Here is a 12,933-nt window from a genome sequence, read left to right on the forward strand (position 1 = left end):
AAGCCCTTTTCATTCTTGAAATGTCAGTTCAGACATCCACACAGCCAGGCAGAGGCTTCCTCCTCCATGTTCTGCCCGCACCCACCTCTGTTCTGTTACCCCCCCCCCCCCCACTGTGGACTCGGGAGCTTTGGGTCTCTGAGTCTAGCACAACCAGGCACAGTAGTCACCAAAGATGGTGTTGGTTGAGAGAGAGAGAGATCAGGTGTTTAGGGGAGACAGAGGAGGAAGTGGGGAGGAATTTGGGGGATGGGGGGCTGTAGAGGAGGCAGAGGGTTAGAGGAAAAGAGAGGGCACGGCGGTAGAAGTGTGGGGCATGGGGCTGGAGGAGTGGCCCTGGTCCTCAGACCACTGTGCTGAGGGTAGAGGAGTCCTCAGAGCGCACGGGCAGCACGGGGGCCGGCTTGAGGGGACGTCGAGTCTCATCCCGGTTCTGCCACACGTAGTGCGTCAGATAAGCCACCACGAGCACCAGCCAGCCCCCCATGGTGACCAGCAGGGCTACATCAGTGCTCCGCTGGGCCCCACCCCGCCCCGTCCCACACAGCTCTTCCTCCCCTGCCAGCGGCAGGAACTCTTGCCCCACGAGGTCTGGTCGGGCTCCGGGGCCACACACGATGCCTGTTCCAGTGTCCGGTGCCAGCCTCACCTGCCTGAGCACCTCCTGGAGGGCACAGTCACAGCGCCACGGGTTGGAGGATAGATTCACTTGGATCTTTAGGCCCACGAAGGCCTCCACAGGCACCGAGGCCAGCTGGTTGGCAGAGAGGTCAAGGTGGCGCAGACTGCCTGCCAGGCCCTGGAAAGCAGCCCCTGAGAGGTGGACAAGGGCATTATGGGACAGATCCAGCTCCTCCAGGACAGGCAGGTGCTGGAAGGCTCCAGCTGGCACTGATGCCAGCCGGTTGGCATCCAGGTAGAGCTTGCGGGTGTCGTTGGGGATGCCGGTGGGCACAGCACTCAGGCCTGCCTGGCTGCAGCGGAATGTCCTCTCACCAGCTTCTTCTGCCACGTAGCAGCCCTGAGGAGGCACCCAGGGGCTGGGCACCGTGCCACCTGTGCCTAGCACCAGCAGGAGAGAGAGGAGGTGACTGGCTGGTGGGAGCATGGCCAAATATTGGCATAGTCCTGGAGTGCAGTAGGATCTGGGGAAGAAAAGCCCCATAAAGGAAGAATGAGTCAAAAGAATTCCATTCCCCACTGCCAGCTCTCTCTTCTGGAGGTCCCCTGTGGGGTCTCTGTGGGCGGGGGCCTTCCTTTGGGGGTTCTGTCAGGCCTGGGTGACTTTAGCTTCTTCTTTGGGGTTTAGGGTTCCTTTTTCAGGCCCTTTGGGTAAAAGATTCCCCTGGGCCTGAGATTTTTCTAGCGTCTCTTTGATTCTGGAGGGCTAATCTATGAAGTTCCATGGTCCAAGGCCCTGTTGGTCACTCTGGGTCTGGGAGCTCCTAAGGCTTTGCTTCTGCCCATGTACTGATCTCCCTTATTGGAATAAAGTCTTTTTCTACCAACCTACCTGGGTGGCTGCCAGGTGGGCTCCGTAGGCAGCTGAGGGCCAGATTGGCACTAGGGTGAAGGAGACAAGGAAGACAGATCAGCGAGCGGATGTCAGGGCATTCAGCTAGGCTAGGTGACTATGCCTGCTTTCTGTGCCCGTCTCCCCCTTTTCCTGGAGCACCTGCCCCCGGCCTGCCCCAGCTTTGTCCTCTCCACTCTACTCTTCCTCCCCCCCCCACCCTCCTCCTCTCAACCTCTCACCCCTGTTGGTGGGAGAGTCTTCTCCTGTGTTCCCTCTCCCCGGAAGTAGTCTCCCTGCTGCCCGGCTCTAGAGAACCGCTTCCTTCTCTAGAAGCCCTGTTTGCTCGTAGCTGCTGGAAGTTGGGGGCTGGGCCCCAAGAGTGTTGAGTTTCCTGGCATGTGACTCCGGGCCCCAGGTGTCAGATACCTGAGCCATGGCCTGGCCAGGCGATGCCAAGACAGGGCAGATCCTGGACCCTGATGAACTCTGTCATGGGGAGACCAGGCCCCAATTCCTTTCTCTGCTTCAGGCTCCCCTCCCAAGGCCTTGACATTGTCGTCTTCTGTCCCTCTTCTCCCAGCTGAGACTTCCTCCAGGCTGAGACTCCGCCTCTCACAACCTTTGCTGCTTGCCCACAGCCTGGCCCAGCAGAAGGATCCCTGCTTGGCAGGCCTGGGGGGCAGAATTGGGGTGGGCCTCATCTCACACCCATTGCCTCCAGCAGCCATCTCCCCCAATTTGGTCCCTCCCTCACTCTCCTTTTCTGTCTTACTGTGTCCTATGCCACCTTCTTCCACAGTGAGCAAACTTCCCTCAGTCTTTTCCTTGGAAATCTTGTCTGTCTCCAGAGGACCTCATCTCCGGGCTCCTCTCAGAGTGTCCAATGCTCTTGCCTGATTGGCAGGCCTCCCTGTTTTAGTTTGTTCTCTGCACGGTCGGTAGATGGCCCCTCTAGAGTTAGAAGGGGTTCTTCAAGGCATCTGAAGTCATATGGTCACTAGAAGCTTTCCTGATGATTTTCTGTGTTGGGTTGGAGCTGACTCCAGTTGCCTCTGTTTGCTAGAGCCCTGGGCCCCCAAGTTGGTCCTGTTAAGTCTCCCTCACGTCTGGGAGGGCTCATTCCCCAGGGTCTCTTGATCCTAACCACCATTTGCAGCCCATGCCATCCCATTACAGCACCTTCTCGCAATGCAGTAAAAGAGGACAGGAGAGCAGCGTGTCACAGAGACTTGCACAAAGGAGACTAAGGTCATATGCTTTGGAGACCCTTCTGAAAAGGAAAACCTCGCTGGATTTTGTAAGAGACTATATGAATGACCAGAGCTGGACACACAATTTCAGGGCCCAGTGCAAAATGAAAACATAGGGCCCCTTGTTCAAAAACTGAGAACTTCAAGATGGCAACAGCAGATTGTAAAACCAAGTGCAGGGCCCTTCTGAGTGTGGGGCATGGGGCCCCGTGGGACTGTACAGGCCACATGTCCGTGAAGCTGGCCCTGGAGGTGACCTTTGAAGAAGCAGTTTCAGAAGCGTGATGGGGGCCAGAATCCGATATTGGATGATATCATCTCTGGAGATAATTCACCACTGACTCATTCTTGTGACGTCAACAGGGGCATTTCTCAGACTCACACTTGTCCAAGAAATCAGATAAGACACATTTTCTACACTTGGGCAGGAGAAGCAAGAATTTTGTCTGTGGATTGCTTGTTAGTTGCTTGTTAGGCACTCTGCCACTGAATGCTTGGGTGTCCGTTTTGGGATTGTGGCTGAATGTGGAACAGCAGACATTTGGAATCCTACCTCACACTCTTGTTCTCTCACACTGGCCAGGAGTTTAGCTAAATAAGGCACAAGAGTTGAGCATGGCTGTTGATAGAGCGATCTTCTCAGACTAGGGAAGCTTCCAAGGAAGAGCAGGCCTGGCGTGCCCAGCACAGCAGCTGCGGGAGAAGCAGGCAGTGTGTGTAGATAGGAGAGTCCAACTGGAGCATTCATGTGGTTAGTCGAGGGTGGCTAAGCGCAGTGCTCAGCGGAGAAGGAACTGAGAGGGAGGGGGAAGCACACAAGACGGTGCACATTGCAGGCCGGGGGTTGACAAAGTTGGGGCAGAAATTCTTCTCTGCCACTCATTCATCCGTTCAGTGAGGATTTCCTGTGTGCCTCATGTTCCAAGAACTGTGCTCATGGAAGGGGACGCAGACCCTGCTCTTAAGGTGCTGGGACTTCAGCAGTGGTTAACCCAGCCTGCACATCAGAACCACTTGGAGGTCTCTTAGAAATTAGTTGTGCTTGGGCTTCGCCAGGACCAATTAAATTCACATTTCTGTGGCTAGGGTCTAGGCACTCAAAAACTCCTGAGGCATTTCTGGGGTGCCTAGGTGGTTCCGATGGTTAAGCATCTAACTCTTTTTAAAAATTTTTTAATGTTTATTTATTTTTGAAAGAGAGAGAGAGAGAGAGAGGTAGAGAGAGAGGGAGACATAGAATCTGAAGCAGGCTCCAGGCTTTGAGCTGTCAGCACAGGGCCTGACGCAGGCCTCGAACTGACAGACCAGGAGATCATGACCTGAGCTGAAGTCAGACGTTTAACCGACTGAGCCACCCACGTGCCCCAAAGCGTCTCACTCTTGATTTCAGCTCAGGTCATGATCTCACCGTTCCTGGGATCAAGCCCCATGCTGGGCACTGCGCTGACAGCACAGAGCCTGCTTGGGATTCTCACTCTCTCTCTCTCTCTCTCTCTGCCCCTATCCCCCTCTCGAAACAAATAAATAAACTTAAAAAAAAAAAAAAAAAGAAAAAAGCTCCCCAGGCATTTCTAATGTGCAGCCTGAGCTGAGAACTGCCAGTCTGGAAGTAAACATGGGCTTGTTGATACATGCCTCCAAATGTATTAATGTGATGTGTGTCATAACTGACGTGTGTACGAGGAGCTTTAAAGCCCAGAGAGAGAATAAATAACACTGAAAGGATCTGCTGTCTGTCAACTCGGTATTGTAGGGGAGGTGACATTTCCCCTCTTCCCTCTTAGAGCTTTTCAGCTGGGCCTGAGAGTTGAACTCTAACCCAGATCAAGAGGAGAAAAACACACATTTATGTAAGCATTATGAGACACAGGAGCCCTTGACAGGAAATGAAGACCCAAAGAGGTGGCAAATTGCAAATACTTCTCTACTAGGTTGAATAAAGAGAGGGAATTGTGGAAAAGTAACTAAAATATATGGGGAGGCTAGAGAAAGATAAAAATTATTTTTTTAACAAGTTCTGTTTGTACAGAATTGTCTCAGCTTTGACTCCCTATTGAATGTTCCTTTTCTCCCTATACAGGAGGGCATCTTTCACTTGGGAGTTTTGTCTCCTGTTTTCAGGGGAAAAGGGGGGGAGATTAGAATGCCCTTCTTTTTTAAAAATTTTTTTTTCAACGTTTATTTATTTTGGGGACAGAGAGAGACAGAGCATGAACGGGGGAGGGGCAGAGAGAGTGGGAGACACAGAATCGGAAACAGGCTCCCGGCTCTGAGCCATCAGCCCAGAGCCCGACGCGGGGCTCGAACTCAAGGGCCGCGAGATCGTGACCTGGCTGAAGTCGGACGCTTAACCGACTGCGCCACCCAGGCGCCCCTAGAATGCCCTTCTTGCCATCTGTTGTTTTTTTATGTGAATTGAGCTCAAAATAATCCTAATGTCAAAGTGGCATATTTGGGGGTGGCGTCATTCTGCCACCCTTCAATATCCATGAGTTATTTCCTTCCTTGATAACGCCTGCTGATTTGGGAGTAGTTCCTCCTGATAGAGCCTGATGGGTCCTCTCGGTCTATCAGAAATCCCTTTGCCCATTTTCCCAGCCTCCTTTGTGGCCAGGGGTGGGGCTGGTGCAGTTTTGATCAATAGCATCTAGGGGGAAGTCTGCTGAAGGGGTTTCTGGGACAGTCTTTGATTTGTTTATAAAAGAGGATGGACTAAACCCTCCCTTTCTCCCTGCGGTTTTCTCCCTGCTTTGAACAGGGAGGATCAACCACAGCTATCCTGTGACCCTGAGGCAACAAAGCAGAAAGGAAAGGTCAAGAGCATCACTGAGAAATAGGCCTGATTATCACCGAGCCACTCAACCAACACTAGCAACCGCCAGCTACTTTCACTCTGTGAGAAAAATAAACCCCTGCTTCACTGCTTTTCAACTTTGCTTCACATTAGACTATGGGAGGTTTTGAAACCTACTGGTGCCTGTGCCCACCACAGAGATTCTGATTTAATTGGTCTGGCATGTGTCCAGTGGACAGGGACTTTTAAAAGCTCCTTAGATGACTCTACTGGCAACTGAGGGTTAGACTCATTCCTTTGCTTGGGTTTTCTGTGCTTTCAGCTGGGAGCATTTTTACCTGATACACTAACTTTTCCAGGCTGTCAGGGAAGACTTTACCAAGAAGTGACATCTGTGCTGGGTCTTCAAGGCCGAGTTCATCAGGTGGAGAAGCGGAGTATGTACAAGAGCAAGGGAGCATGAGAAGCTTTGGCTTCTCCTAGACGATAGAATGGAGGAGGAGTAGCAAAGGCCTTGGTTAAAGTGGAAAGTGGAAAGGGACCAGATCCTTTTCGTCTTGTATACCATGTAAGAATTGAGACTTGATTTAGTGACTGGTAGATTACGGGTTTTAAAATTAGCTTTGAGGGGCTCCTGGGTGGCTCAGTTGGTTAAGCGTCCAACTCTTGATTTCAACTCAGGTCATGAAATCAAAACTTTAAAAATAAATAAATAAATAAATAAATAAACTTTAAGAATAAATAAATAAATAAAATTAACTTTGATAATTGGATCGCTTTCTGGTTGTGTGGAGGATGTATTGGTGGAAGAAAGACTAATTACTGCGACAGTCCACGTGGGACATGGTAAAGGCCTGAGTGGAAGCCATGACACAGGACTAAAGAATGTTCCATTCTTTGCCATGTCTTCTGGGGTGTGTGGGAAAACTCTCGGGCCAGGCCCAAGACCATTTGCTCCATTGGGCGCATCCCTCCCCAATCCCCTTGTGCCTTTGGTGCTCTGGATCTCATGTTCTCTGAGATCTCTTCCAGCCTGAAGTTCAGGGTATCTATGATGGTGGGGCAGGGAAGAGGTTGAGGCATGGCAGGGCCTGGCTCCCAAGTTCAGGGCCAAGGAGAGTAGGCCTCCAGGGCCCCATCTTGGGTGGGCTGTGTCAGGGCTCCTCCTTCCAAGGGCAGTAATTCCATTCCCCTAAGATGTGACCTTGGAGGAAAGAAAGTAGGCCTCCTGGTCCCTGTCTCCCTGATATGGGAAGTGCCCACATACAGCCTGGATAGAGGAAGATAATTGAAAGGAAAGGAGGGCTATATAACTACTTTACCTATCATGTCAGCAAGGGACCCCTCTAATGCCAGTTTACTAGGTAGTTTGGCAGGAGGGGCAACAAACTTTCCTTTGCTGGAAAGTGCCTTGTGGAAAATGGCAAAGGGGGGTGTGCAGTTTATGCTCCCATCCATCTGTCATTTGTTCCGTGCACACCTGCTGGGCCTCTTAGTCATCAGGGGATGCAGAGAGAAGTGAAATGCCCCCTAGACAATGGGGGAAGACAGACATGTGCACAAAAACAGCCCCCTGATAGCCTAGGGGTGAGCTGTAGCTGAGGTGTTTACAGAGGTCAGAGGCATCTGGAAGTCAAAGCAGGATACTCTGCCTGGATAGTTGGGGAAGGCTTCACAGAGAAGGTGACAGGTGAGGGAGGCCTTGAGGTGACAGGTGAGGAAAGGAGTCTACCAAATAGAAAAAGATAGGAGGAAAAAAGCTTTATAGACTGAGATAAGAGCAAGAAAGAGCAAGGTATTTCTGACAATGGTCAGGAGCTCAGAGTGGCTGTATCTGGGATGTGTGGATCGTTATATCCTTCAGCTAACATTCACTGAGAACCCACTGTGTGGAGGAAACGCATATGAGTAAAACACAGAACAAGCAGTCCACCAGGGGAAACGGGTGTATAGCAGATAACTTAAATATAGCGCCCTCGGTGCCAATAGAAAGCTTTACAAGGCACCTATGGGAACATGAGGGACATGCTGGACAGGGGGTGTGGCCAGGAGTGGATTAGGGGAGAAATATCCCTTCCTTAGCTGTGTGACCTCTGGTAGAATATTTATTTATTTATTTATTTATTTATTTATTTATTTATTTATTTATAACATTTATTTATTTTTGAGGGAGAGAGCCAGACAGAACACGAGTGAGGGAGGGGCAGAGAGAGAGGGAGACCCAGAATCCGAAGCAGGCTCCAGGCTCTGAGCTGTCAGCCCAGCTTAACCGACTAAGCCACCCAGGCGCCCCTGGAATATTTAAACTCTCTGTACTACAATTTTCCCATTTGTAAAGCGAGGAAAGTAAAAATGTCTATTTCACAGGGCCGTTTTAAAGATTAAGAGACGGTTAAGCGTCTGAGTCTTGATTTCGGCTCGGGTGGTGATCCCGGGGATATGGGATCAGGCTCTGCACTCAGTGAACGGCCTGTTTGAGATTCTCTCTCTCCCTCTGCCCCTCTCCTCCACTCATACTCTCTCTTTCTCTTTTTCTTTAAAGTTAAAAAAATATATATATTAACACATATGTTTATGTATTTATAGATGTGAAGCCCTTTGCCCAATACCTGGAACACAGCCAACACTGAATAACGTTAGCTGTTACTGATGGAGGAGTGGGCGTTAGGGGAGGAAGGTGATCTGGGGCAGCTGTCACAGTGGATTTCTAGAGAGGTGGGGCCTGATCCCTCTGGATGGGCACTAGGGGACTTCTTATAGTCACTGTTGATCTGTAATATTTGCAGTTTTCTAGCCTACTTTTTTTTCCCCCCAGGGGAGAAAATGTCAATTGTCCATACCAAAGTATGCAGATTGAGGGGTGCCTAAAGAACAGCCCTGCTCTTGGTTCCCAGACAGAGGTTCTGGATCCCAGGCCTTGGTTCTGGGCCCTGGCCTGCTTGGCCCTCTCCCTCAGCACCCCCAAATAGCCAACCACAGGGCTGGGTGAGGGGTGGAGAGTGAGGGCCTGGCAATGCTTTCTGTTTCTCACCAGCTCAGAGCTGTCACTCAGTGTTTCTTTGTCTGCTTAGCATCACCGCCCCCCACTCCACCTCTGCTACCCCATGCCTGGGGTGCCCCCCACCGAAACCCAAACTCAACTGCCAATGAAATAAACAGCTTTTTTTTCCCCCTTTGTATTTGCTCTGGGTGTGACCTCTACACCTCCCCTTCAGGAAGGAGGGAGGTGAGGTAGGGAGAGCAGTGGGGGAAAGGAATGAATTGGAGGGGAGTGAGAGGTGGTTAAGAGTGGAGAGGTACCATGATTTCCCCCCAGGGGTCAGGGAAAGGGGCTCTGTTTCTTGACGCCCCACCTCCTCACTTCTCATCGTCTTGGGAATGTGCTCCCAGTTTATTTCTCCGCCCACGTTTGCTATCTCGGCCCACATGGTTGTATCTGTGGCAAGCAGAGGCCACGCCACCCTGCCAGATGGAAACACCAAGGCTGGGGAATGTGTCTATCTCAGCAGACTAGGGAGCTCCCAGAGGGCAGGAGAGCCTGTGAAAGTGACTCATTGGGTTTTAAAAACACAAACACATTTCATAAAAAATTTAAAACTAATAATTTCACATTACACAAGGATTGACACTGGAGAGTGAAAAAGATCACTCCCAACCCCTCCATCCTAACACAAGATCTGTTTTTATTTTGTCGAAGTTGCACAGCCTAGGAAAGCAGATGTTCAGGTTCCATGGACATGCACAATGGATTCATAAGAGGTAATGATGCAGAAAAGTTGGGGTTTGGAGCTGATGGCCAAGAAAGAATTCTTGAGACATCTTCGATGTAAAAAGGTGTTTTTATTAAAGCACGGGACAGGACCCATGGGCAGAGAGAGCTGTACTTGGGGCATGAGGAGTGACTGATTATATAAAATTTTCTATCTTGTGGAGGGGAAGGTGATGACAGAGTTCCATGAAATTGAATCTATAGGTTTCTTAAGTTGGCTATTGATAAAATTGCTTTTTTTCCTTGTAAATCATTAAGATAGTTGTACATTGATGGAGACTCATGTCCTGCCTTACTGTGATTTCTATCGGTTAACCACTTGTTTTTCTCTTTCCTCTGTTCTTGGGCAGCAGGAGAGCCTTAGGAAGGTCACATGCATATTCCACCTCCGGGGGATTGGGTTGGGTGTTAGCCTGTGCTTTGCCCTCAGCTTGCCTTTTGCTCCCTCATCAGTAATACAGAGCACTTACTATGTATCAGCAATTGTGAAGTGCTACACATCTATTGAGCCATTTATTCTTCCCAACGATATGAGGTAGGCATTATCATGATCATCACCATCTCTGTTTAGAAAGAAGGTAACTGACAGGGTACCTGGATGGCTCAGTCGGTTGAGCGTCCGACTTCGGCTCAGGTCATGATCTCGTGGTACATGAGTTTGAGCCCCGCGTCGGGCTCTGTGCTGACAGTTCAGAGCCTGGAGCCTGCTTCAGATTCTGTGTCTCCCGCTCTCTCTGCCCCTTCCCCACTTGCACTCTGTCTCCCTCTCTCAAAAATAATTAAACATTTTTAAAAAGAAAAAAGAAATGAGGTAACTAAAACACAGAGAGGTTCAGTGACTTGCCCAAGGCCACACAGCTGGTAAGTACAGGAGCTGGTTGTTGAACCTTGGCATTCTGGTGCCAGGATCTCACTGGTGTTGCTCTACTTTTTCTTATCATCATCACTAGTGCATATGCAGGTTTATAGAAGCTTTTATTATGGACAATTTCAAACATAAAAAAGTAGAAAAAATAATATAAGGAGTCCCATGTCCCCATTTCCCAGTTTCAACAATTATCACTTCATAGCTCATCTTGTTTCTTTTTATTCCCCCAAGTCCCTAGCCCAGATTATTTTGAAGCAAATCCAATCAGCGTATCATTTCATCCACTTATATTTTAGTATATATTTCTAAAAGATTAGGAGGACTTTTCTTTTTCTTTTTTTTAAAAAAAAATTTTTTTAACGTTTATTTATTTTTGAGACAGAGAGAGACAGAGCATGAACGGGGGAGGGTCACAGAGAGAGGGAGACACAGAATCTGAAACAGGCTCCAGACTCTGAGCTGTCGGCACAGAGCCCGACGCGGGGCTCGAACCCACGGACCGTGAGATCATGACCTGAGCCGAAGTCCGACGCTTAACCAACCGAGCCACGCAGGCGCCCCAGGAGGACTTTTATTTTAAAAAAATTACAATGCCTTAAAAATTATTATTCCTTAGGAGTGCCTGGGTGGCTCCATCTGTTAAGTGACTCTTGATCTCGGCTCAGGTCATGATCTCACAGGTCGTGGGATTAGCCCTGAGTTGGGCCCTGCGCTGATGGTGCGGAGCCTGTTTGGGATTCTCTCTCTCCCTCTCTCTTTCTGCCCCTCCCTTGCTTGTGCTCTCTCTCTCTCAAGACAAATAAACTTAAAAAAATTAAAAATAAAATAAAATCTTAAGGGCGCCTGGGTAGCACAGTTGGTTAAATGTCTGACTCTTGATTTTGGCTTAGGTTGTGATCTCACTGTTCCTGAGATCGAGCCCCAGTCTCCAAGTTGGGCTCTGTGCTGACAGCAAGGAGCCTGCTTGGGATTCTCTCTCTCCCCCTCTCTCTCCCCTCTCCCATGTGCGTGCTTGCTCTCTCTCTCAAAATAAATAAATAAACATTAAAAAAAATTATTCCTTAATATCATCAATTTGAAGAGTCAGTATTCAAATTTCCCTGATAATAAACCTTTTTTTTTTTTTTTTTTTTGAAGTTGGTTTGCTTCAGTCAGGATCCAGATATGGCTTTTGGCTGAAATATTGCTTGATATAAAAAATTTTTTTTTAATTTTATTTATTTTTAACGTTTATTTATTTTTGGGACAGAGAGAGACAGAGCACGAACGGGGGAGGGGCAGAGAGAGAGGGAGACACAGAATCGGAAACAGGCTCCAGGCTCCGAGCCATCAGCCCAGAGCCTGACGCGGGGCTCGAACTCCCGGACCGCGAGATCGTGACCTGGCTGAAGTCGGACGCTCAACCGACTGCGCCACCCAGGCGCCCCTAATTTTATTTATTTTTAGAGAAAGAGAACACAAGCGGGAGAGAGGGGCAGAGGGAGAGAGAGAATCTCAAGCAGACTCTATGCTCTGCACAGAGCCTGATGGTGGGGGGGGGGGAGCTCTATCCCAGGATGACACTGGGATCATAACCTGAGCCGAAATCAAGAGTTGGACGCTTAACTGACTGAGCCACCCAGGCACCCCAAATTTGTTTTAATCTGTAAATCTTTTCCTCTTTTTTTTCCCTTTCCAATTTATTTGTTAAGGGAATTGGATGTTTGTTCTAGTTTCCCTTTTCCTAGATTTTGCTGACTGCATCTGGGGGAATACTCATGCTATTTTCTCCCCCTGATCTCTTCATATAACCTAGCAAACATTTTCCTATACTGCCCCATGGTTTTCACAACCGTTAACTCTACAGCCTCATAGTATGCCATCCAGTGGATATACAATAATATTTTTCTCGGGCATTTAGGTTGCTTTCCATTTTCCGCTGTTATAAAAAATGCTGGAATGAACATCCTCCCACATAGTACACGGGATGTACTTCCTTAGAATATGCTACCAGAAATGTAATCATAGCTCCGAGGCCTGAATGATTTTTCAGCCTCTTGGCACATATTACCAATGGTTTGTCCAAGGGGTTGTGCCTTCCCCAGCACCGCATAAAAGTGCTGTCACTCATTCAGTACTTAGGCCTATTCAGGGCTGAAGGATGTTTGGTAAAGACAGGGTAATTATGAGGGCAGAGAGCTCGAGAAGGAGAAAGATGATGACAGGGACTCAGGCTAAATTAAGCAGAGAGTGATCTACAATTTACCACAGACCTAGAGTGAGTCAGAACTCTGTTCATTCCCATTGTGAAAAAAGCTTGATAACAGGAGTTATTAATAGGGCATGGCATGTCGGGTAATCTTTCCGTTAGGCTACGCATTAGTCAGGCCCTTATTTGAGACGTAGGTCCAGTCTGGGTCACTGAACTTCGGAGAGGTGTGAGGAAACTGGCAAAGATCCGGAGGGTTCGAGCAACTTGAAGGATGATGGAAGAATTCCAGAGAAAAGTCAAAGGAGTCAAGTAGGCTCACTTTGGAAAAAATAAAGACATCTTTTTTTGCCTCAGTGCTGGGAGGTTTCTGTAGAAAGGCCAACACTCAGTTGTTGGCTCATGTCTTCAGAAGGCTGACTACACAAAATGGGTGAAGCAGGAGAAACTTCTGTATAAGGTAGAACTTTTTCAGACTCTGGGGTGATTATTTACGTCTTGGGATGAGTGCTCTTTGGTCATTGGCCCTGGAAATATTTGAGAAGATT

The 12,933-nt window shown here is 48.8% G+C and overlaps 1 protein-coding gene across 1 annotated transcript; it reads right to left on the reverse strand.

The window, feature by feature from the left end:
* Positions 1–294: 294 nt before the first annotated feature.
* LRRC3C (leucine rich repeat containing 3C) lies at positions 295–2,244 on the reverse strand. Its single transcript, XM_047846023.1, has 2 exons — positions 2,225–2,244; positions 295–1,145 (listed from the first exon to the last, which is right to left on the reverse strand). Exons 1-2 carry the CDS (start codon positions 2,242–2,244, stop codon positions 344–346), a joined length of 822 nt encoding a protein of 273 aa, XP_047701979.1. The 3' UTR covers positions 295–343.
* Between the last annotated feature and the right edge of the window lie 10,689 nt (positions 2,245–12,933).

This window comes from Prionailurus viverrinus, unplaced genomic scaffold, assembly GCF_022837055.1.
Source record: "Prionailurus viverrinus isolate Anna unplaced genomic scaffold, UM_Priviv_1.0 scaffold_35, whole genome shotgun sequence".
In the NCBI taxonomy this organism is placed as follows: Eukaryota; Metazoa; Chordata; class Mammalia; order Carnivora; family Felidae; genus Prionailurus; species Prionailurus viverrinus.

Excerpts from the sequence above, each read along its gene's own strand:
- LRRC3C (XM_047846023.1), bottom strand. The coding sequence starts at position 2,244 with ATGGCTGCTGGAGGCAATGG. Across the intron at positions 1,146-2,224 it reads ATGGCTGCTGGAGGCAATGG|ATCCTACTGCACTCCAGGAC; the intron begins GTGTGAGATGAG and ends TTTCTTCCCCAG.